Source organism: Vipera ursinii (genome assembly GCF_947247035.1).
Source record: "Vipera ursinii genome assembly, chromosome: 6".
Classification (NCBI taxonomy): domain Eukaryota; kingdom Metazoa; phylum Chordata; class Lepidosauria; order Squamata; family Viperidae; genus Vipera; species Vipera ursinii.
Window position 1 is genome coordinate 4341917 of NC_139515.1, and position 25748 is coordinate 4367664.

At 41.6% G+C, this 25748-nt stretch overlaps 1 protein-coding gene across 1 annotated transcript in view; it reads left to right on the forward strand.

Moving 5' to 3' along the window:
• Positions 1-23620, forward strand: part of PRKAR2B (protein kinase cAMP-dependent type II regulatory subunit beta) — a 62950-nt gene extending 39330 nt beyond the window's left edge. Inside the window, exons 3-11 of the mRNA XM_083366327.1 lie at positions 5769-5821; positions 6571-6654; positions 7980-8086; positions 11015-11168; positions 13133-13234; positions 14422-14496; positions 16367-16432; positions 16991-17129; positions 19202-23620. Of these exons, the coding sequence (XP_083222453.1) occupies positions 5769-5821; positions 6571-6654; positions 7980-8086; positions 11015-11168; positions 13133-13234; positions 14422-14496; positions 16367-16432; positions 16991-17129; positions 19202-19335 (914 nt within the window). The 3' untranslated portion in view covers positions 19336-23620. The remainder of the gene's footprint in view (positions 1-5768; positions 5822-6570; positions 6655-7979; positions 8087-11014; positions 11169-13132; positions 13235-14421; positions 14497-16366; positions 16433-16990; positions 17130-19201) is intronic.
• The last annotated feature ends 2128 nt before the right edge of the window (positions 23621-25748 follow it).

The following is a 25748-nucleotide window of genomic DNA, read 5'->3' on the forward strand; positions in this document are numbered from 1 at the left end:
GTTATCTTCCAAGCTTTTGGATTTGTGCTGGAGCCCATCCTCAGTGTTTTGGGCTGTTGTGTGAGCTTTTTAGACGTAGATTGGGGTGTTGAGGGCTGGCTATTAAGTCATTGGCTGTTGTTTCCTTGTGCTGCCACTCCCTCGCCTCATAAGTACTTCATGAGCTGGGGGTAAATCAGCATCTCCTGTTGATTGACGAGGGCCCCCTTTCCCAGGCTTCAATCATTTCTCTGGCCTGTTTTATGTATCTGCTTCTCCCACAACTACTAAGATTGTTGGACAAGCGGGCACAAAAACAGCCAGGGAGTAGGACACACTGATGTCTCCAAAATGGTACACATAAATATATTTGTACATATGAAAAATAAACGAAGGGTAAAGTTGATTAACGGCATCAATCCTCAAACCTTGGAATCTGGTGGAATCTACCTGACTTACAAGAGTGGAGAAGCAAGGAATGTTATGGATTGTCTCTCCTAAGGAGGTCCATCTAGATTCTAGAAGGACCAAGAAGATAGATAGATAGATAGATAGATAGATAGATAGATAGATAGATAGATAGATAGATAGATAGATAGATAGATGATAGATAGATAGATAGATAGATAGATAGATAGATAGATAGATAACATAGATAACATAGATAAGGTAGGTAGGGATAGATAGATAGATAGATAGATAGATAGATAGATAGATAGATAGATAGATAGATAGATAGATAGATATAGTTAGATAACAGATAAGATAGGTAGGTAGATATAGATAGATTGGATGGATGGATAGATATAGATAGATAACATAGATAAGATAGGTAGATAGATAGATAGATAGATAGAAGATAGATAGATAGATAGATAGATAGATAGATAGATAGATAGATAGATAGATAATAGATAGATAGATGATAGATGGATGGATGGATGGATGGATGGATGGATGGATGGATGATAGATAACTTTTATTGTCATTTTTTCCTGTGGGCATAATGGCACACATTAAAAATGAAATTTAGTTGCTTGCTCCCAAAGTGTACACATATATTACACACATTTAAACATATACAGCATACATATAGATGTACACCCTTACACATACATACCATATAAATATTAATTGCTGTCCATCTTGAATACATAACGGAAGGAGGAAGCTTTAGGGTTCACAAAGTTAATACTGTATGAAACAAAGCTGTGGCTGAATCTGGATGTTCCAAATCATAGTTGTCCCAAAGGAGTTTTTTCAAAAGGCAACTGGACTTCCTTTGATTTTCCTTGAAGATGTTTCGCTTCTCATCCAAGAAGCTTCCCCGCTTCTGACTGAATATTCAGTACAATATGCAGTGAGACATGTGCAGATCTGTATATTGGAGAAACAAAACAACCGTTTCACAAACACATGGCACAACATAGGAGAACAAACCCAACAGGACAAGAGTCAGGAGTCCATCTGCATTTAAAAGACAAAGGCCTCTCTTTCAAAGACAGCAAAGTCCATATTTTGGACAGAGAGGACCGCTGGTTTGAAAGGGGGGTCCAAGAGGCCATCTAGTCAAAACCGAACAGCCCCCCTCTCAACAGAAGGGGAGGGATACAACATCATCTTATCTCCAGTCTACAACACAATCCTTTCAGCAGTTCAGAGAAGGCTCCACACACCCATTTGCACCACTCAGTTGACCCTGAAGACACAGATAAACCTCCAAGTGGCCTCAACGACTCTCTAAAAGAAGGCAAATGACCAGCTCTCTGCAAGGAGTATAAATCCTTCCGTTCCCCACCATCCAGTCAGAACTGAAGAAGCTTCTCGGATGAGAAGTGAAACACCTTCAGAGAAAGAACAAGAAAGTCCAGTTCCCGCTTGAAAAAGCACCTTTGGGAAAGCTCATAGACCGTTCATTTTTGTTAAACACACATTAAGGAGGGATTATGTTTAAGAATAAAAAAAATGTGGTTTATGAAATCCCTACATGTAGGGATATTTCTGCTTATGCTCAAGTATTTGAATAAGCAGAAGTATCGCATTTCTGCAGTGAGGAACTCAGTTAAATAAACTGAGTTTGTCGTAATTAGGACTTTCCAGATTGATATAGAAATATGATCTATGTGGAAAATTATTGGCCAAACATTTGTGTTATAATAAACTATGAACTGTTCTGAACTCTTATGCTATGATAGCAGGCAGCTACCAGATGTGGGATGTAAGCAAAAGATGACATCTGGAATAAATTCACAGACACAGTTCATAAAACAGTAAGTTTGGGACAGCTTTCAAACAAATGATGTTGCTATAATTTGACAAGCAAATAATTAACTAGTAAGAATTGAACCAGGGTGATTTCAAAAAGAACAGTACCTTTTCAATTAATCAGTTTAAGTCTTTTTGTTAAAAAGCTGATCTGTCCAACAGCAATTTATTATTAATCTCTTTTCAGGGCAAGATGGATGGCATATAAATTTAATAAATAAAATAAAAATTTAATGGAAGATATTTTACTACTAAAAATAATAATAATAAATTGCAGATGTAGTCCAAATATAAAAAAGGGAAATAATATTCCCGAATGTGTGTGTTTTCTTCGCTGTTGTTATTTATGTGTAGTATGATGTGCAAATTGTATTAATTGTTTGAAATCCTTTCAGTGCATTATAAGATTTTTAACTGTGTGTGAACTTTGTCACAATGAAATATTGCACTACTAATTTTCATTTATGTGGTTCCTCTTATGATTGGTGTAAAATGAATGGTCCATATGCTCACTTCCTTCCACTTTCAATTTAAGAAGATAATTTAATACAATTTGAGCCTGTTGAATTACAGGCAGTCCTCAGCTTAACAACAACAGCAACAACAACAACAGAGTTGGAAGAGGCCTTGGAGGTCTTCTAGTCCAACCCCTTGCTCAGGCAGAAAACCCTATACCAGGGGTCTTCAAACTTGGCCCTTTTATGACTTGTGGACTTCAACTCCCAGAATTCCTCAGCCTGGCATGCTGGCTGAGGAATTCTAGGAATTGAAGTCCACAAGTTATAAAAGGGCCACGTTTGAAGACCCCTGCCCTATACTATTTCAGACAAGTGGCTGTCCAACCTCTTCTTAAAAGCTTCCATTGTTGGGGCATTCACAACTTCCGGAGGCAGGTTGTTCCGCTGGTTAATTGTCCTCACTGTCAGGAAATTTCTCCTCAGTTCTAGCTTGCTTCTCTCTTTGATTAGTTTCCACCCATTGCTTCTTGCCCTGCCTTCAGGTGCTTTGGAGAATAGGTGGACCCCGTCAGTTGAGCCCCAAATTTATGTTGCTAAGTGAGACAGTTGTTAAGTGACTTTTGCCCCATTTTACGACTTTTCTTGCCACAGCTGTTAAGTGAATCATCACAGTTGTTAAGTTGTCTTGGGGTTCTTAAGTGAATCTGGGGTTCTGGAAACCAGGAAAAGACTTATGGATCGGATAGATCAGGGGTTGGCAACCTTGGCTCTTTTATGACTCGTGGACTTCAACTCCCAGAATTCCTGAGCCAGCATGGCTCAGCTTGGAAACCTCTCCCTTTCCCCTCAGCGTGGCTGGCTCAGGGATTCTGGGAGTTGAAGTCCACGAGTCATAAAGCGGCCTAGGCCAGGGGTAGGCAACCCTGGCTCTTTTATGACTCGTGGACTTCAACTCCCAGAATTCCTGAGCCAGCATGGCTCAGCTTGGAAACCTCTCCCTTTCCCCTCAGCGTGGCTGGCTCAGGGATTCTGGGAGTTGAAGTCCACGAGTCATAAAAGAGCCACGGTTGCCTACCCCGGGATAGATCATAGCCAAATGGACCGTGGATGCAAAGAGTGGGCTTTTCTAAAAATCTCATAACTGACACGCAGTTTGGAGTGAAGCCCCCTGCCTTTAAATTTGTTCTAAGAGATGCTTAACTTCCAAAGCCCAACCTGGCAGCATTTTCAGTTTACACGGAAGGAGAAACCCTCAGATGTGGTAGGCACCGAAGAAGTTAACCCAGGGCAACCGTGTTATGAAAAATCCTCCTCCAACACACACTTGCCGATGTGACCTTTTGCTTGGATTAAAATGCCACCGCTGCCAATCTTCCACGGTGGGGGCAGAAGGAGAGCATCCTTGCGAAAGGTTTATTAGATTATAAATCTGCTAATCAACCTTGAATGCAACAGGAGGAGAGCTTAGCGCTTTTCCAAGACCATCAGAGCTGGAAGGTCTTGTGAATTGGCACTGGGATAGGGGTTTAGGTTAGGCACACAACTTGCTCCAAAAGCTTTCTAAGTGGTATAATATTGCAGCCCTTTGTTTTGTTCTGATCATGACACCTTTATTTGATTTGCGTTTGAATACCGGGGGGGCCAGTCAGGCACTCACAAAAAATGGTAGCACCGGACTAGCATGGTAGAAATTCTTGGGACCCCGGATGGGAGAGTGTTACGCTGGAGCTTGTGCATCCCGCTCCCTCCCTTCCCCTCCCCTCCTCTCCCCATCTTTTAATAGTACATTGTATTTTTATTGTTATTAGACACGTGTATTTTTATGGTTTTGTTGCTTTTAACATTGTAAGCTGTCCAGAGTTGCCTTATGGAAAGATGAGCACCTATCAAATCAGATAGATAGATAGATAGATAGATAGATAGATAGATAGATAGATAGATAGATAGATAGACAGACAGACAGACAGACAGACAGACACCAATCAAATCAGATGGATGGATGGATGGATAGATAGATAGATAGATAGATAGATAGATAGATAGATAGATAGATAGATAGATAGATAGATACATAGATAGATAGATACATAGATAGTTAGATACATAGATAGATAGAGATAGATAGATAGATAGATGATAGATAGATAGATAGATAGATAGATAGATAGAGATAGATAGATAGATAGATAGATAGATAGATAGATGATAGATAGATAGATAGATAGATGATAGATAGATAGATAGATAGATAGATAGATAGATAGATAGATGATAAAATAGAGTAGATAGAGAGAGAGATAGTTGAATGAGAGAGATGATAGGTAGGTAGGTAGGTAGGTAGGTAGATAGATAGATAGATAGATAGATAGATAGATAGATAGATAGATAGATAGATAGATAGATAGATAGATATAATAGACTAGAGGTCTTCAAACTTGGCCCTTTTATGACTTGTGGACTTCAACTCCCAGAATTCCTCATCCAGCGTGCACAGAAAGACAGATAGATTCAGTTGTTGAAAAAGGGAAGGAAGGGAAAGGTATTAATGGATATGCAGAGTTGATGAATTTATTCCAGAAGATTGAGAGTATGGAGAAATTCCTGCTTCAGAGAAAGGCACTCAACATTCCAGTTATCAATCTCAAGGACAGTTGTTGCGCAGGATATGTTGTATTTAAAGAGCTGTGATTTTGTTGGTTCAAAAGTGTGTCTGTTGGTAGAATTCAAAACGTTCTTCAGTACAGGCACGGATATCAAACCAAGTCAGATGTCAGAGTTGGTCTTCTAAGGCCACTGCGATTAACTTTGACATCTGGAAAGTGTCCAGAATCCTCCCTCGCCATCTTCCAAATTATTTCATTTATTTATTTCAGTCGTGTATATCCTTTTTTTTTTATTTCAGGATACTCATCCAGCCACGTTATATAAGCAAAAGCAAAGCAAGCTTTACTTTGCAAGAACGCCAAACAAAACTTCAGCAGCCAATATTGATTGTAACTCAGAAGTAAAAGGGTGAAAATAAATTAGCATTTATGAATGAATTTGCATTTTTATTTTCATTTTCAGTGTGTGCAGAAGCTTATAATCCTGATGAAGAAGAAGATGACAGTGAATCAAGGGTATGTGCACCCAGGAAATAAAATATCTTTCAGTAAAAAGACATATTTTTGAAAAATAGTGTTTTCAGAGTTTTTTAAGCACACCCATATATTATATCTATATCTATATCTAAAAAGGTAAAGGTTCCCCTGCACATGCGTGCTAGTCGTTTCTGACTCTAGGGGCCGGTGCTCATCTCCGTTTCAAAGCCGAAGAGCCAGCGCTTGTCCGAGGACGTCTCCGTGGTCATGTGGCCGGCATGACTAGACGCCAAAGGCGCACGGAACACTGTTACCTTCCCACCGGAGTGGTCCCTATTTTTCTGCTTGCATTTTTACGTGCTTTCGAACTGCTAGGTTGGCAGAAGCTTGGACGAGTAACAGGTGCTCACTCTGCTACGCGGCACTCGGGATTCGACCCGCCAAACTGCCGACCTTCTGATCGACAAGCTCAGCGTCCTAATGCACTGAGCCACCGCGTCCCTATATCTATCTATAGACATCTGTAAAATGTAACATATGGTTAAAACACTTCCCACTATTACATTTATTCTATTTTTTATAACAATGGGGAAATTAAGATGGGCATTTTCCCCCCCATTGCTGTTCTTTGTATTTGTAATAATGAGATTTAAAAACCTTTCTCAGATATTTTGTTCACAAAACCCTAATAACACATCTGTATTAATTTGATTTGGCCTGGTCTGTTGAAAGATAATTTTGCCTAAAAATAGTCTCAAGAAAGCCTAACTTTTAATAATTTCTTTCAGGTTATTCACCCCAAAACAGATGATCAAAGAAACAGGCTACAGGAAGCTTGCAAAGACATTCTCCTGTTTAAGAACTTAGATCAGGTAAGAGTGACTTTTTATGCAGTGATTATTTATTTGTGTGTGTGTGTGTGTGTGTGTGTGTGTGTGTGTATGTGTATGTGTACTGTATATGTGGATATGTATCTTATCTATAGACACACATTACACACACACACACACACACACACACACACACAATACATATACAGATATACAGATATGTAGGTTGTGAAGAAATATTAGAATGTTACTGTTTCCAGAAATATTACAGGTGGGACATGAGAGAAGCAAAATAAAATGAGATACTAACAATGGGTCACAGAGTAATTCACATATTTACAAATAACTTATTCTGAAACGCTATTCTTTGTTAAATATTTATTTCTGTGTTGTTGCTATAAATTCCTAGGTTCATATCATATTCTAAAGCAACATGGAATCAAGGAGGAAAGGGTTTTAAATTATGGGGTGAAATAAGGCATGATATATTTATTTTATTTTATTTCCATTTTTTTTTAAAAAAAATCAGCTTTCGTCTACCTAGTTGCTGTCCAGGAACTTGAGCTCTCTGAATAAATTTATGTACAGGCAGTCCTCAACTTACGACCACAATTGAACCCAAAATTTACGTTGAAAAGCGTGAAATACGCTAAGTGAGTTTTGCCCCATTTTACGACTTTTCTTTCCACATTTGTTCAGCGCATCCCCGCAGTTGTTAAATGAGGATCACCTGGCTTCCCCCATTGACTTTGCTTGTCGGAAGGTCGCCAAAGAGGATCACGTAACCCCCCCGGGGGACACTGCAATCGTCGTAAATATGAGTCAGTTGCCAAACATCTGAATTTTGATCACACAACCGTGGGGATGCTGGAAAGGTCGGCCATCAGTCCCTTTTTTCACTGCCGTTGGAACTTTGAACTTTAATTCTGGGAGTTGAAGTCCACAAGTCATAAAAGAGCCAAGGTTGCCTACCCCTGGCCTAGGCCTAGGCCGTTTTATGACTTGTGGACTTCAACTCCCAGAATTCCTGAGCCAGCCACGCTGAGGGGAAAGGGAGAGGTTTCCAAGCTGAGCCATGCTGGCTCAGGAATTCTGGGAGTTGAAGTCCACGAGTCATAAAAGAGCCAAGGTTGCCTACCCAGGGGCAAAATTTGTGCTTTAACGTTGGGCTCAGTTGCAGTCGTAAAGTTGAGGAATACCTATATGGTAAAAGATCCCTTTTTTACTTTTTACATTTCCAATGTTCCTTTGAGATATCTTTCAGCGTTAAAAGTGGTCCTCCTGCTCTTATATTCTTGATTAACGATGAAGTTGATGATTTGATTCCCTGGCCGGTGATGGTAATAATAAAATTGATGGGTTCACAGGAACAGATGTCTCAAGTTCTGGATGCCATGTTTGAAAAGCTAGTCGAAGGGGGAGAGCACGTCATTGATCAAGGAGATGATGGCGACAACTTCTATGTAATTGATCGGTAAGTATCTCCTAGGGTATTGGGTGTGCAAAGGCTGAAATTACAATATTGCGTCAAATACAGTTTAGAGTAGAGTAAAATAGAATAGAATTAGAATAGAATAGAATTACAGAATAGAATAGAATAGAATAGAATAGAATAGAATAGAATAGAATAGAATAGAAATATAGAATAGAATAAAATAGAATGGAAATACAGAATAGAATAGAATTAAAGAATAGAATAGAATTATAGAATAGAATAGAACAGAACAGAACAGAATAGAATTACAGAATAGAATAGAATAGAATAGAATAGAATAGAATAGAATAGAATAGAATAGAATAGAATAGAAATATAGAATAGAATAGAACGGAAATACAGAATAGAATAGAATTATAGAATAGAATACAATACAATACAATAGAATAGAATTACAGAATAGAATAGAATAGAATAGAATAGAATAGAATAGAATAGAATAGAATAGAATAGAATAGAATAGAATAGAATAGAATAGAATAGAATAGAACAGAACAGAACAGAGTGGAAGGGACCTTGGAGGTCTTCTAGTCCAGCCCCCTGCTCAAGCAGGAGAACCTATACCATTTCATACAAGTGACTGTCTAGTGTCTCTTCTTAAAAACTTCCAGTGATGGAGCGCCCACAACGTCTGAAGGCAAAACTGTTCCACTGGTTAATTGTCCTCACTGTCAGGAAGTTTCTCCTTAATTCCAGGTTGCTTCTCTCTTTGGTCAGCGTCCAACCATTGTTTCTCGTCCTTCCCTCTGGTGCTTTGGAGAATAACGTGACCCCCTCTTCCTTGTGGCAGCCCCTCAAATACTGGAACGCTGCTATCATGTCTCCCCTATTTCTTCTATTCTTTAGACTAGCCAAACCCAAGTCCCGCAGCCGTTCTTTGTACGTTGTAGCCTCCAGGCCTTGGGTCATCTTAGTTGCTCTTCTCTGAACTTTTTCCAAGGTCTCAACATCTTTTTTTTGTAGCATGGTGACCAAAATTGGTTGCAGTATTCCAGGTGTGGAAGTTTGTTTGCATTATAAAAGTTTGTTTGCATTATAAATGGCTAGTCGTAGCCAAAATCAAATGGACAACGGGAAAAATACGGTGAACACAATCTGGTAGATTATTTGGCCAATGTACAAAAAAGCAATCTTACTTGGCCAGGCTTCTTTTAGACTTCCTCTCCTAATGTGCAAACCCTCAGTATCCAATTTAACAGAATAATGGAGTTGGAAGGGACCTTAGAGGTCTTCTAGTCCAGCCCCCTACCTCAAGCAGGAGACCTTGAGATAAGCTCCAGTTTCCTGCTGAATACAGGACTTCATAGCACGTCTGAATGATTAAGTACGAATGAAAATGGTAAGAGTGGGTAAGTAAAATCTCAGACTAGGGCAGGGGTAGGCAACCTCGGCTCTTTTATGACTCATGGACTTCAACTCCCAGAATTCCTGAGTCAGCTATGCTGACTCAGGAATTCTGGGATTTGGAGTCCATGAGTCATAAAAGAGCCGAGGTTGCCTACCCCTGGACTAGGGCAAGAAGGAAGGATACAAAACAGATCCAGAATATCCCTACCTAGATTCTCCAGGGTGTAAAAGATTCTGTTATACAGGTAGTCCTCAACTTACCACAGGCCGTTTAGTGACCATTTGAAGCGACAATGACACTGAAAAAAGTGACGTGACAGTTTTTCACACTTCTCACCATCACAGCCTTTCCCCACGGTCACGTGATCAAGATTCAGACACTTGGCAACCGACTCATATTTATGACGGTTGCAGTGTCCCCGGGGATCATGTGATCCGCTTTTACGACCTTTCGCCAAGCAAAGTCAGAAGCCAGATTCACTTAAGAACCGCTGTTACTCACTTAACAATGGCGACCAGAAAGGTTGTAAAATGGGGCAAACCTCATTGAGCAACTGTCTTGCTTAGCAATGAACGATTTCGTAAAGCGAGGACTCCCTATACCAGGGGTAGGCAACCTTGGCTCTTTTATGACTTGTGGACTTCAACTCCCAGAATTCCTGAGCCAGCATGGCTCAGCTTGGAAGCCTCTCCCTTTCCCCTCAGCATGGCTGGCTCAGGAATTCTGGGACTTGAAGTCCACAAGTCATAAAGCGGCCTAGGTCTAGGCCAAGGGTAGGCAACCGTGGCCCTTTTATGACTCGTGGACTTCAACTCCCAGAATTCCTGAGTCAGCTTGGCTCAGCTTGGAAACCTCTACCTTTTCCCTCAGCATGGCTTGCTGAGGAATTCTGGGAGTTGAAGTCCACGAGTCATAAAAGAGCCAAGGTTGCCTACCCTGCCTTATGCAGAGAGCCTCACTTAGATCCTAGTGATGGAGTAAAAGCTGTGCTCAGTTGCTCTAACAATTGGTTAAGAAGTTACGATGGACTTCCCCTGAGTTATTTGCGGCTGTTTTCCAAGTTATGACACCTCACTTGCGGTCTCCCTTGGCACTCGTAAGTTGAGGACTGCCTTTCTCTGCATGGTGATAAATCTTAAAGGTAAAGGTTCCCCCGCACATGCGTGCTAGTCGTTTCCAACTCTAGGGGCCGGTGCTCATCTCTGTTTCAAAGCCGAAGAGCCAGCGCTTGTCCGAGGACGTCTCTGTGGTCATGTGGCCGGCATGACTAGACGCCAAAGGCGCACAGAACGCTGTTACCTTCCCACCGGAGTGGTCCCTATTTTTCTACTTGCATTTTTACGTGCTTTTGAACTGCTAGGTTGGCAGAAGCTGGGACGAGTAACAGGCGCTCACTCTGCTACGCGGCACTCGGGATTTGACCCGCCAAACTGCCAACCTGATCGACAAGCTCATTATGGGGAGCTTTTCCCTTGAAGTTTGGCTGTGTGGAATACATTACGTTTCAGCGATGCAACTATTGCCTTTCTCACAGCTGGATTTCATTTTGTGCTTTTCAGCGGGACTTACAATATCGTTGTGAAATGCGAGGGTGCCGGAAGATGCGTCGGCACCTATGACAACCGAGGGAGTTTTGGAGAATTGGCTTTAATGTACAACACACCCAGAGCGGCTACTATTGTTGCTACCTCTCCTGGCGCCATTTGGGGTTTGGTGAGATGATCATTTTTTTGGTGGGGACCCTTGGTGCTCTCCGAGCTTGCTGATTTTTTTTTTTTGCAGATGTTTCATTAACCAAACTAGGTAACATCATCAGCGGACAAAATAAATATAAGATTTCTGAATGTATTGGTAGGGCCTGTAAAGAAATATCACTCCAAAAGTACTGGAGAGTTTTGCCATCTTCACCTGTTTGAAAAATTATAGAAGAATTCGAATCCAGAGGAGCCCAGATCTCTGTGTGTGTCTCAGAATCAAGATGATAGCCACACTAGTGCAATCAACAGAATAACAGAGCTGGAAGGGACCATGGAGGTCATCTAGTCCAACCTCCTGCTCAGTCAGGAAACCCTATACTATTTCAGACAAAGGGTTGTCCAGTCTCTTCTTAAAAACCTCCATTGTTGGAGCACCCACAACTTCTGAAGGCAAAGTTCCACTGATTAATTCTTCCCATTGCCAGGAAATGTCTCCTTACTTCTAGGTTAGTTTATTGATTAGCTTCCATCTGTTGCTTGTCCTACCCTCTGGTGCTTTGGAGAATAGCTTGACCCCCTCCTCTTCTTTGTGGCTGCCCCTCAAATATTGGAAGACTGCTATCACGTCACCCCTCGTCCTTCTCTTCATTAGACTAGACTGGGGTAGGCAACCTTGGCTCTTTTATGACTCGTGGACTTCAACTCCCAGAATTCCTGAGTCAGCCATGCTGACGTCCACGAGTCATAAAAGAGCCAAGGTTGCCTACCCCTGGACTAGACATACCCAATTCCTGCGACCGTTCTTCATATGTTTATCCTCCAGGCCCCTGATCATCTTTGTTGCTCTTCTCTGCACCCTTTCTAGAGTCTCAACATCTTCTCTTTATATTGTGATGACCAAAACTGGATGCAGTATTCAAAGTGTGATCTTACCAAGGAATTATAAAAATGGTACTGACATTCCAAAAACCCTACCCACATCAAAACCCTGCCCCATTAGCGCACTAAAAAAGGGCGAAGTTAAGTTTCGACCCCAAGTTGTGCTTGCCATTTTGGGAGGGTTTTTTTTTTACTCTCTTGCAGATGACCCCGTTTGAATATATTAATACCTAGAGTTGATTGCGCAGAATGTGCAAGGTAGCTTGTGTTAGAAGTTCTGTTTCTATATAACACCACAGCTCAAACAAAGAGTACAATCTCCATGTGCTTTACTGCTAATCTACCTCCTGTTACAGTGAAACAGTGTAGCAGTAAAGCGTGGTGCTATATATAAAGAGAATTTCTAACAGCTTGTGTGTGAGAAAGGGGGTGAAGATGACTCCTCCCTAATAGTTCCCAGAGTATATGTTTTACAGTGCAAGCAGTCTGCTTTAGTTTGGCAAGATTTCTTTCTATAGGTGAGGAACAATAAAGGAACATACTTAAGAGAATCTCTGCAATGGTACCTTGGTTACTCAATTGTTTTGAAACTCATCCGATTTGGTTCTTGATACATTTTGATGTGAAAATTTTGCCCTGTTACTCATCATTTGTTCAGTAGTTGATGCACAAGCTAGAATTTGTCCGTGTCGGCTGCCTTGTGACACTACATTATTCCTTATAGGAAAAAAATTGTTTGATACTCACTGTTTTTGATACTCATCGCACCTCCTGGGACCAATTAACTATGAGTATTGGGATGCCACTGTATTTACACTAAAGCCTGTTTAGTATCCAGCGAAATAGATGGTAGTATTTGAGTGTTTTCAAAATCATCCTTCTGTCGTTCTTTTTACGTCTTAGAGGTTTTTTGAGTCTGACACTTACCTGAAAATTAAAACATTGCACTAAACATGGTTAAGCTTACACTTGTGCAAAGACACATCCGATTCCTGACTAAGCACACCAGAGCATGTCCCATTCTCTGCCAATGAAAAGACTGCATGCATTGTCATGAACATCGCACTCTTTATGATTTGTTGTAATTTTTTCATTTTTTAGGACAGAGTAACATTTCGAAGGATCATCGTGAAAAACAACGCAAAGAAGAGAAGAATGTATGAAAATTTCATTGAGTCATTGCCCTTCCTTAAATCTTTAGAAGTAAGTGTGGCTTACTAGAGTTATTTCAGTCACTTTGTGCAGAATGATATCAAACAATAATGTCATATGTGCACTTACAGATTTTCTAAGATAACTGACCTTCATTTAGTTAAGTTACGTTGTTTGTGAAGGAAAACGAACTTGCCTTTGTAAATCACACCTGTTTTTATCCTCGAGGGCTAACTGAGACAGAGTAGTTACTCCTGGTTTTATCCCTTGAATCTCTGGAGGTTGTAACTACAGATAGTCCTTGACATAACGACCATAATTCAGCCCAACATTTATATTGCTAAGCGAGACATTCGTTAAGTGAATTTTACGCCAGTTTATGACTTATCTTGCTACAGTTGTTAAGCAAATCACTGCATTTGTTAAGTTAGTAACACGGTTGCTAAGTGAATCTGGCTTCCCCCATTGACTTTGCTTGTCAGAAGGTCGCAAGAAGGGATAACATGACTCCGGGACACGGCAACCGTCATAAATATGATTCAGTTGCCAAGCGTCTGAATTTTGATCATGTGGGTATGCTGCAATGGTCATATGTGTGAAAAATGGTCATAAGTCACTTTTTTCAATGCTGTACCTGTATAGACATAGATAGGTCTTGATTCTCATGCATAAAATATGTTTAGCATGTATCTAAATATATGCTAAACTACATCATTCTGGGGAATGTTGTACAGCCTGCCCTTTCTCTTAGAAACTTGCACAGTTTTGTTTTTCAGTTGCTAAATTCCAATAATAATTGCAAAAACATGCACGTATTTCTTTTAGAGTAATTTCTACCAAAAAGAATAAACGGTACTTTTTTTTTTTCAACTAAATTGCTTTGACTTTGCTGGTCACAAATGGTGTCTTAACTGCATTTCTCCTTCATTTCCTAAATAGAAAATATCAGTGCTGTAGTCCAATTTTGCCATCTCATGTCTTAAATATTTTTCTAAATAGTCTCTTAAGTATATTACTGTGACTAGATCTGTTGCAACATGAGTTCCGAAGTTGGATTTAGGATGAAATTCAAAACTAATGTAAAAAGACACACGCACCCCAAAATCTATTTCACAGCTCAAACAAATTAAGACTACAACAGTATAAAAGAGCGAACATGACACTTTCCATTACAATTTTGAGAGGATATCAAACAATATGTTTGTCTCTATATTGACATAATATATTTTCTGTTTAAGCTTTCCGAACGTTTGAAAGTGGTGGACGTGATAGGCACCAAAATATATAAAGATGGGGAACAAATAATTGCTCAGGTAATTACTTAATTGTTCTATGTATATGTTTATTATTCTGTTAACTCCAGGTATTTAAAAGCACAGTGGCTTGTTATTATAAAAGATTTTCTGAAGCAAAACAAATGGGATTGGGGAAAAATACATCGCTGAAAAAAAGTTGGTTGCATTCAGAATTGAAATTTTGGGTGATTACAGTTAGTCCTTGGATCACGACCAGCATCTGTTCAAATTTACGACGGGGCTGAATGAAGGAGACTTATGGCCAGCCCTTGAAATACCAGCTGTTGCAGCATCCTTGTGGGTCACGTGATTGTGATCTGAGAGCTTGGCAAGCAGCTCACAATTACAGTGGTTAGTGTGGGAGAAGTAGTGGCAGAATCTGGGAGCGGAGTCAAAAGAGACATCAGCCTAGAATCCCTACATAGCCACAAGCGAACTAAGTCCAGCCTCCTTTGAATTCCATGGACCCTTACCTAACGCCAAACAGATGCTGTTAGTTGAGAAGATTCCTGCGTGTAGGCTGTTTTAACAGTAAATCAGTTTAATTCAGAGGTCCCCAACCTTTTGGGCACCGGGGACCGGTTCCGTAGAGAGGTTTTCTCGTGGACTGGAGGGGCGTGGTTTTGTGTGCTGCCTGCATCCCGCGGATGGGGCTTTGCTTGTTTCTGCAGACCGGTTGCTGGCATGCTGTGGCCCGGTACTGGTCCACGGACTGGGGGGGGGGGGGGGTTGGGGACCCCTGCTTTAATTGAACCTTCATGTGTGAACCTGGTCTTTTCATGCCTGACAGTCCCATAGTCGCCTCATTGCCATGTGCAATCTTCTCTTCTGTGGCCTATGGGGGGGTCACAAAGACTTAGCGACTGAACAACAACAACAACGTTTTTATTTTGATAAGCTGTAGCTCAGATGGTATACCATTTTTTCACCCGGAAAAGAGCGATCAAAAGCTTTTCTTCTCTTCCCTTTTTCTTTCTCCCCCTCCCTCCCTTTTCCAAAAGAGATAACGAGGGTAGCATTTCCTAACACCTGGATTTTCAGAAGATAGCTTATTCTAACTCTCTTGAGTTAAGAGGTATTAAAGCAGGGGTTTTCAAACTTGGCTCTTTTATGCCTTGTGGACTTCAACTCCCAGAATTCCTCAGCCAGCATGGCTCAGCTTGGAAACCTCTCCCTTTCCCCTCAGCGTGGCTGGCTCAGGAATTCTGAGAGTTGAAGTCCACGAGTCATAAAAGTGCCAAGGTTGCCTACCCCTGGCCTAGGCCTAGGCCGCTTTATGACTTGTGGACTTCAACTCCCAGAATTCCTGAGCCAGCCACGCTGAGGGGAAAGGGAGAGGTTTCCAAGCTGAGCCATGCTGGCTCAGGAATTCTGGGAGTTGAAGTCCATGAGTCATAAAAGAGCCAGGGTTGCCTACCTCTGGCCTAGGCCTAGGCCGCTTTATGACTTGTGGACTTCAACTCCCAGAATTCCTGAGCCAGCCATGCTGAGGGAAAAGAGACAGGTTTCCAAGCTGAGCCATGCCGGCTCAGGAATTCTGGGAGTTGAAGTCCATGAGTCATAAAAGAGCCAGGGTTGCCTACCTCTGGGCTATACAAAGCAAACTGTATTTCTCTTTTCACAAATCTTAAAAATAATTAGCAAATGACTGTAAAGAAGGTGTGGCTACTTTTTATTCAGTGCCCGCTAAATTTCTTCAAGTGCCTAGAATAATATTACTATTATTTTATTTCTACCATTTCTGAGATTGACTGATTGATTGATTGGGGGATTTTTTTTAAAAAAGTTTCTACTTACAAGAACAACAACTCTGGAACTACTAAACCAATGTCTTTATGGTTGTTGTTGTTGTTGTTTTTTTTTTTGTAATTCTCAATTTTGTTTGTAGGGAGACACGGCTGACTGTTTCTTTATTGTCGAATCCGGAGAAGTGAAGATTACGATGAAAAGAAAGGTAATCATAATCATAATAGTAAAGTTGGAAGGGACCTTGGAGGTCATCTAGTCCAACCCCCTGCTCAGGCAGGAAACCCTATACTATTTCAGACAATTGGCTGTCCAGTCTCTTCTTAAAAACTTCCAGTGTTGGAGCATTCACTGCTTCTGGAGGCAGGTGGTTCCACTGGTTAATTGTTCTGTCAGGAAGTTTCTCCTTAGTTCTAGGTTGTTTCTCTCCTTGGTTAGTTTCCATCCGTCGCTTCTTCTCCTGCCTTCAGATCCTTTGGAGAATGGCTTGACTCCTTCTTCTTTGGGGCAGCCCCTGAGATACTGGAAGACTGCTATCATGTCACCCCTCGTCCTTCTCTTCATTAAACTAGACATCCCCAATTCCAGCAGCCGTTCCTACCATCTCTTAAAGAAAGTATGAAAAGGTTTTTTCAGTTGACTGAAGTTAGGGTGAATAAAATCATGCGTTAATAAAGACTGGATTTTGTTAATCAGATAATAAAATGAATTGCAGCTTGGCTTTATGGGGAGAAATGTTGAGATCTTTTTTTTTCTTACTTCCCAGGGCAAACAAGACATAGATGGAATCGAAGCGGTGGAAATCGCCCGCTATACCAGAGGACAGTATTTTGGTGAATTGGCCCTGGTGACGAACAAACCCCGAGCGGCCTCAGCCTTCGCGCTTGGGACAGTCAAATGCTTAAGTAAGGGACAGTGCTTATATTTTGGAACTTAAGTTTCTTTCTTTCTTTCTTTTTTCTTCTTCAGCTTTTTTTTAAATTAAAAAAACCCCTCCGTACAAAAGTCCAAAAAAAGAAGTTTTTACAGAAACAAACAAAATAAAGAAGACATTGAAAAAAGCGCATTAAAAAAGACACACATATAATATACACATCTTATCCGCCCCCCGCAGTTGAATATTGATAAATATATCACAACAATATTAGTTCCCCTCCCCGTACAAAACAGGCCCAGCATTTTTAAAATCCTATTTGCAAATTATTAAGCTATCTTTTAACTACTAATATCAGGAATCCCCAACCGATGGGCCACGGCCCACCACTGGGCCAAGGCCTCTTGGCCAGCCGTCTACGGAAATGGTTGGCCGATGTGCACTAGCACCCACAGTCCCATTTGTGCATGCACACGGGCATGAATGGGGCTGCTAGCACCGGGTGGGTGCACATAGCCCATTTGTGCATGCACGAACGGGGCCGTTAGTGGCGCGCCAGCACACGTGGTACACTGTTTGCGTGCCTGGCTGAGGAATTCTGGGAGTTGAAGTCCACAAGTCATAAAAGGGCCAGGTTTATGCGCATGTGCGTGTACCAATCTGAAACTTGCTCTCCTTCCCTCCAGGCTGTGAGCTCGGAAAGATTGGAGACTCTGTACTATATTATATGAATGACAAAATAGTTAACAGGTAGAACAAGAAGAAGACAGGATTAAAATTTCAAAACCCTCTGTTGACAAACTATTTATTGCGTTCAACTGGAAGAAAGTTTACCTGTGACTTCTTTACCTATCCCAAATCCCAAACTGAAGCTTAGTTTGTTTCATAGCAAACAGAATAAGGCGTTTTTCATTTAGCAGGATATCTTTTCAATGTGCAGGCAGTCCTCGACTCAAAACAATTCATTTGATGACTTTGAAGTTACAACGTCCCTGAAAAAAATGACTTGTGACCGTTTATCGCCCGTACAACCGTTGCAGCGTCCCCAGGGTCACCTGATCAAAATTTCAGATGCTTGGCAACTTGTTCACGTTTATGACGGTTGCTGTGTCCCGGGATCTCCTTTTGCGACCTTCTGACAAGCAAAGTCAACAGACAGATTCACTTAATAACTGTGTTACTAACTTAACAGCTGCAGTGATTCACTTAACAACCGTGGCAAGGACGGTCGTAAAATGGGGCAAAACTCACTTCATTGTCTCACTTAGCAACATAAATTTTGGGCTCAGTGGTGGCCATAAATCAAGGACTACCTGTAATATAATCCCTTCCCATTATAGATCCGAATGTCATAACTTTTCTGGACTTCCCTCAACTCCTTTAACTTCTTTACTGCAAAGGAAGACAACATTTTTCTTTAAAGAAATAGATTGAAGTTAGGAGGGGCAGATCCTGTTCATGCCCAGCATGGTTTATCTCTATTCAGTTTTTGGACATTGGAGAAAGGCGCCTATAACTGATAAACACCTTAATTTTGATCATCATCTTTGACACTGTTTCTCTCGAAAACTTCGAAAAACATGACCTAATTGCCCCCCCTTTTTTTTTTGATATTGTCAGACGTGAAAAATCAGGACCGTAAGTTAAGTTCCAGTTAAGATGATTTATTGCTCAAGCCTGTTCACAAGAATCTAGTCTAGTGATCAGCCCTGAATTGATGCTAAATAAAAGTCAGAGGAATTCAAGGCGGCTTGGACTAGGAGCATTTGTGGCAACGTAATGATTCTAGGCTTATTCCTCTCTTGACTCCGCCCCCAGGCTCTGCTCTTTTCCCACGGAGATCAGAAGTTTTTCCTTCTGATCTAGAGCTTGCTCTCGGCTTGCGGGGGGAGATTTCATTGGAAAGATGGACCCGATGCAGCCAGGTGCCCAGGAAAGCCAGGCGTATCTGTTTTTATACTTGGCTTCGCTCGTTAATTTTCCAATTGACATGGTCAAAGCGTGCCTTCCTTAAAACAATTTCACAGAAGAAAATTTGTCCCTAGAAATAATTTACCGTCCCCGTGTAACCTGCATGTAATTTCTCTCTCTTTAACATTTCAGTTATGGACGTACAAGCTTTTGAAAGGCTTCTGGGACCTTGCATGGAAATTATGAAAAGGAACATTGCAAACTATGAAGAACAGCTGGTTGCCCTCTTTGGAACAAACATGGATATTTCTGAGCCCAGTGCGTGAAGTACGGAGGCGCGCAACCTGTGTCCGACAAATAGCACAGTAGTGGTTAGTCCACTGAATCTACATCTTAATCTTCCTATAGATGCTAAGCATTGTTCTTGATTTTACAGGGGCTCGGATTTCTTCCCTCCCCTGTCCCAAATTTATTTGCCTTTTTTTTTTTTTTGCACAAAGTCGTTCAGATCTATCGGCAGGTGGAAAAGAGAGGTTATTCAGTGGGCCCTTAAAAGCAATTGGTCCACCAGCATTTCCCCTTTCCAATAACGTTGGTTTCATAAGCCTTCGGTGGCAATGTACAACTTCCACCCTACAGGTGGTCCTCAGCTTACAACAGTTCATTCAGGGAACGTTCCAAGTTACAAAGGCACTGGGAAAAAGTGACTTGTGATCATTTTCCACACTTAACGACCGTTGCAGCCTCAACGGGGTTTACCTTCGTTTTGCTTGTCAACCGACTCACATTTATGACGGTTGCAGTGTCCCTTCTGACGAGCAAAGTCACGGGGATGCCAGAGTCATTTTAACACCTGTTCTACTAGCTTAGCAACCGCAGTGATTCGCGTAACGCCCGTGTGGCAAGACAAGTCATAAAACGGGGCCAAACTCACCTAACAGCCTAAATTTGGAGCTCAGTGGTGGCTGTATGTCGAGGACCACCTGCACAATGTTGTAGATTTAGAAGCCTTTTTCGCTTTTGAAAAAGGGCAACGGCTTTTGTAAATCACTTACAAGCATTTCGTCTACGTGTCTATGGAGATTCTCAACCGTCCAGGTCACGCTTGTTTTCAAAAGGCAACTGGACATCCTTGTTTTTCCTCGAAGGCGTTTCGCTTCTCCTCCGAGAAGATTCTTCAGTTCTGACTGAGCTGAAGAAGCTTCTCAGATGAGAAACGAAACTTCTTCGAGGACAGTTGCCTTTTGAAAAAAAGCGCCTTTGGGACATTTCATTTAAGAAGCGCCAGACGCGCAGTACTGCAGTCGAAAACCTATCTGAAAGCTTGTCAGGGCTTTTAATTTTATCTTGCTTTTTATTTTATCCTTCCTGAAATCGACAGGTTCGGGAATAAAATCTCCCTTTCTTTTAGCAAATGGCAGGTGCAGTTTTTCAGAAAGAAAACCCAGATTTACTGGATTGGCAGAGGTTTTGTTGATCAAAACTCTCCCAGTTTGATTACGGTTTCTCCAAACACCCAGAAACAGATAACGGCAGAAATACACTTCGTTTTGTCCACATGTCGAATGAACACGATAGGTTCAGGTGATTAGAGTGCACGAAGGCAGGCTAGGAAAGATTAGGCGGTACGTATTTTTGATTTGCTAACCGGTTGCACCGGTACGCAAGGTGGCATTTGTAAAAAAAAAAAAAAAAGAAGAAGAACAAAACAGCGTATTTGAAAAAGTCCTCCAAACGATAAAAGCATGGCCTTGTGTTCTAGGTAAACTTTTATGACCTACGTCTGGTCTTAGTCTGTCCGATTTTGGTCCTTTTTTTACACCTCACTGTTTTATAAGATTTCATTTTGTCTTGTGTGAAGGACGCCGTACACGCCTTCCAGAATTTGGGAAGGTTTTTTTTTTTTATGATGATGCTGTATAGTTTCTTGCTGTTGTATCTTAACTGTGTATGTGCTGTTTTCACTTCCTGAGAACAATTGTTGACCTGTGCGCTGGTTAAAAGGCGAAACTTTATCCACCCACAGGCTCACTGTCCCATTTTAACAGACACAGTCTCACTTGAATTGAGCAAAACTCCTGGTGATTTCACAGCTACACCCTTCCTGCATTTTTGTTTGCTTGGTAGCAATATGGAAGGTTGATCTTGGTTGCCTTTTGGGGCTGTTCTTCACTTTCTTATTTAGCCCACAGCCCTGGTTCTTCATAGGTGGGGGGGTTTCCTATCCAAATACTGTCCTTCCCATTTAGATTTTTGAGATGATCCAAACTCAGCTAGGTGCCATGGTCCAGCTAGGCGCCTCCTTTTATCTAGGTGCATATATGCACAGGCGGTCCTCAAATTAACAGCAGTTCATTTAGAGGTTGTTCAAAGTTACAACGGCACTGGAAAAATGGGACCTGTGTCCATTTTCCCCACTTCAAAACCATTGTGCTTCTCCATGGTCACGTGATCAAATTTTGGATGCTTGGCAACTGACCTGTACTTATGACGGTTGCAGCGTCCCGGGGGGGGGTGTCACGCGATCCCCTTTGGCGGCCTTCTGACAGGCAAAGTCAATGGGGAAGCAGGATCCACTTAACAGCCATGTTAAGAACTACAGTGATTCCCTTAAGAACTCTGGCAAAAATGTCATAAGTTGGGGCAAAACTCACTCAGCGACGGTTTTGCTTCGCCACGGAAAGTTAGGCTTCAGTTGCGATCGTATATCAAGGATTACCTATATAGTAACGGTGGCCTCTTCACTTTCGCTTCTGACTCTGGCCAGTCAGCCTGTCGTGCCAAAATTTAACTAGGTTGGTTCGAAATCACCATGAAGGGAAGAAGCAGCTGTTTCAGTCTTCCTTGGGGGGGGGGGGGGGGAAATAGGTTAATGCGTGTTCTTTCAACAACAAAAAAGAGTGTTTAAAAGAGACGGCACGGAGTTTCTTTCTTTCCTGGCTAGAGGAGAAAATGGCATTAGCTATCAAACACAATGGATGTTAATGCAACAGTATATTTAATAGTTAGCGATCGGTACAGGAAAGTTCTTACCCGACAGTATTATTAGTATTATATAATATATATCATACAGGATGGAAGGCTGAGTCAGCCTTGAGCCGGTCAGAATCGAACTCCTGACAAACCTTGTGAGGGGAGCTGAGCTGAGATAGAGTGACTGGCCCAAAGTCACCCAGCCAGCTTTCATGGCTAAGGCAGGACTAGAACTCACCGTCTCTTGGCTTCTAGCCTGGGGCCTTGATCACCAGACCCAGTTGTGTATGGTTTCAACCCAGAGATGCACACAGTCCTTGGGCAAGAGTTGCCGAAGGTGGTGGACAATCCCGTTTGGGCGCGCAGATAGCTGAACGTTGTCATCGTACTCACCGACTCGTAGGATGTGGTTCAGAGTTTTGTGAGCCTTACAAAGGTGCCCGCTATGCTTGTCCATGCTTTGGCAGGAGCAGGCTTCTTCTCAGTGGGATGCCCCACAAATACAGGCAGGGAAACGCCTAAGGAGCCATTCACGGCTAGCTGGGTCAACGTCACGAAAGCTCAGCTTACCGGCAATCCACAGATTGCAGGTCTTGAGTTCAGTCCACACTTCGGCTCTGTTGGCGATGACAAACGAGTTGAGTTTGCACGGCCTGCTAATCTGTTGCACGAAGGAGTTGACGGTGCCAAAGGGCACGCTGGATTTTGAAGTGATGTTCTCAAGCTGGAGTAGAAAACCAGGCTTCCATCTTGGATGTTGGTCTGGAAGCAGCCTGCTTGCAGCCAGCATCTCACCACGCAACAAAACGGGCATCCCACCTCCTTCAGGGTGTTCCAATGAGCAGGTTTGACCGTTTTTCAAACTGAACAACCATTGCAGCATGCCCACGGATCACGTGATGAAAATCCAGACGCTTGGCCACTGACTCACGTTTGTGAGAGTCGCAGCGTCTCGGGCGTCATGTCGATCCCCTTTTGCGACCTTCTGACAGGCAAAGTCAACGGGGAAAGCCAGATTCACTTAACAACCGCAGTGATTCATTTAACAACCGGGGTAAGAAAGGTCGTAAAATGGGGTTTGGATGATCTTGTGGAGAAGCACGATATTGGAGGACTTACCTGATTGGCAAAACCTAAAATTCAATCCTACATCTCGGTTAAAAGGGATCTTGGAAACCAGAGGCAAAGAAGATTTACCTGTAGCTTTGGGAACCCAAATGACGTGATACTGAACGAAAAGAAAGCAAGCGGTTTCACATGTTTTAGCTAGCCCAAAGCGGATCCACTTAGATCAACTTTCCTGTTTGTGATTTTTAGTGAGCTTCATTTAATCATTTGTACTACAAATTCAGTGAGCTTGAGGCATTCTTATTTTGGTATGTGTATGTATATGTCTGCGCGCGCACCCTACGTTTTATTTTGAGGGCGTTGTAATCCCGTCTGCACATTATGGTTTTGGAGCAGGAGTCAAACGAAAAACAAATCTTGAAAATATTCTCCCTTGCCGAGAAAGACGTTTTGTGTGCCACGCCCGGCTCCCGATCGTTAACGTTCTGTCTTTTTAACGAGGCCTCTTTTTTTATGGTACCTCTGAATTGTGAAATTTACAATGCACAAAATTAATAAATACTTTTGAATATAGAATGTTTGTCGTGCGTCTGTGATTCAGCTATTTTACCCAATAACAAACGGCATGTACTGGCTTTTGAAACAGGATAAAATCTACGGACAGAGATATTTATACAACAGTTACGCTGGAATGAATTTCATTATTATTTGATTAGCGCTCCCTCTGCTGGATCTGATTAGTAAACACCATCTACTTGAATAACAACATGGGCGTCAATTATCTTCGGTTGTGACATTTCTTCAGAATGAACGGCCCTTAGCGAATGATGCTACTTTGAAGGAATGCTGAAGAACACCATACCATACATAAGTTGTATTTAGCAAATTGTCTTTTTCTTGTCTTGCAAGCAGATTATTGCAGAAAGGGAAAATTATTGCCTTGATTAGTCAACCGTTCAGCAGTGTTGCTAAATAAAATTAAGCTATGTTGCTAATTCCCAGCCAGTTAAAAAGGAATTATTGTTGAATAATTCTGTGGCGGCATGTAGTAAGTTGGATTTCCAGGAGGGAAGGATTACATCCCGGAGGAGTAAGAGGCAAACTTAGTCCAGATTTTACGTTTTGAGAAAGAGGGTGAAGACAGCCTCTCCATAATAGTTCACAGATAGTAGAGTCAGTCTGGCAAGATGATTGTTTATAAGTATGAAAGCAATAAAAAACACCAGCTTGGAAAAAATCACATGTCATTCTTAGTTTTGGGCCTGAAAGCTAGTCAGCTCCCTTAGTGACGGTTCGAAGTTAAAACAACTCATGACCATGGCAGCATCCCCATGGTCTCATGATCAAAATTCAGATGCTTGGAAACTGGCATGTACTTATGACGGTTGTGGTGTCTCAGGGGTCACGTGATCCCCTTTTGCGACCTTCTGACAAGCAAAGTCAACGGGGGAAGCCAGATTTACCTCACAACCGTGTTGCTAACTTAACAACTGCAGTGCTTCACTTAAGAACTGCATCAAGAACGGTGGTAAAATGGGGCAAAATTCACTTTAACAAATGTCTCCCTTAGCAACAGAAATTTTAGGCCCAGTTGTGGTTGTTAAGCCGAGGACTACCTGTGTCTCATTTGGTGACAAGACCATAAAATGTTTCAGCTGGCAGTAGTAACACGTGTTATTCATCGTGCGCCTCTACTTAAAAATAGCACGGGTGCTGAATTTCAGTGAAAATGATCATACGAGACAACTAATCACTTATAATGGGCAGTTTAATGAATCCGATAAAACAGATGTAGTAATACAGTATTTTCCATTTTAACTGGAGCTTTTAAGTTCGCATTTTGCCTGAATGAAAAAGACAGGGTCCGTTGACTGAGAATTACAGAAGTGGAATCTTCAGGGCCTCCGATTGCAGAAGACGATTGTATATAGTTGGCGTTTGACTAATCCTCGCTGATTCTTAATTCTGCCATCCTGTCTTTGGTTGTGTTGGACAGAATCTAATGAATGTACAGTATTTATCTTACCGATAGGAAACAGCAAAACCAAACAGCGGATCAACCCTTGCAACTAAGCAACTCTTGCCGTAAACTGTTATAAATTGGATTAAATCTGACAAGAAACAACACAAACAGTGTAACTCTGAGCAGCATGTAGCGTGCAAGTATTGGTCCTATGGCTTGTGTTCATTTTTTTTTCTTGGATACTTTAGCTATTTTCCTATTCCTTCCCCTCTTAGCTATCTCTAGCTCCTTCTCAGCTTCCCTTTTCATCTGTTAGAGAGAGAGAGAGAGAGAGAGAGAGATATGATTTATAGCTAGATGATAGAGGATGGGTGGACAGATACAGGATAAATAGATGATAAATAGATGATAGATAGATAGATAGATGATAGATAGATAGATTAGATAGATAGATAGATAGATAGATAGATAGATAGATAGATAGATAGATAGATAGATAGATAGATAGATAGATATGAACTGCAATTGGTTTATGCTAATTTTTATTGCGACTTTGTTCTGATTTTTTGCCAGCTCCTTTAATTGAAAAACGAACAGTGGAAACCTCCCGCATTTAGTCTGAGGAGGGACTTTATTTATTTATTTACTTCATCATGTTAACATCCTTTATTCGGTCTCCTTATTTCTTTCTGAATCCTGAAGGCCTGGAAAGGCCTCGATAATTTTATTTTGCCA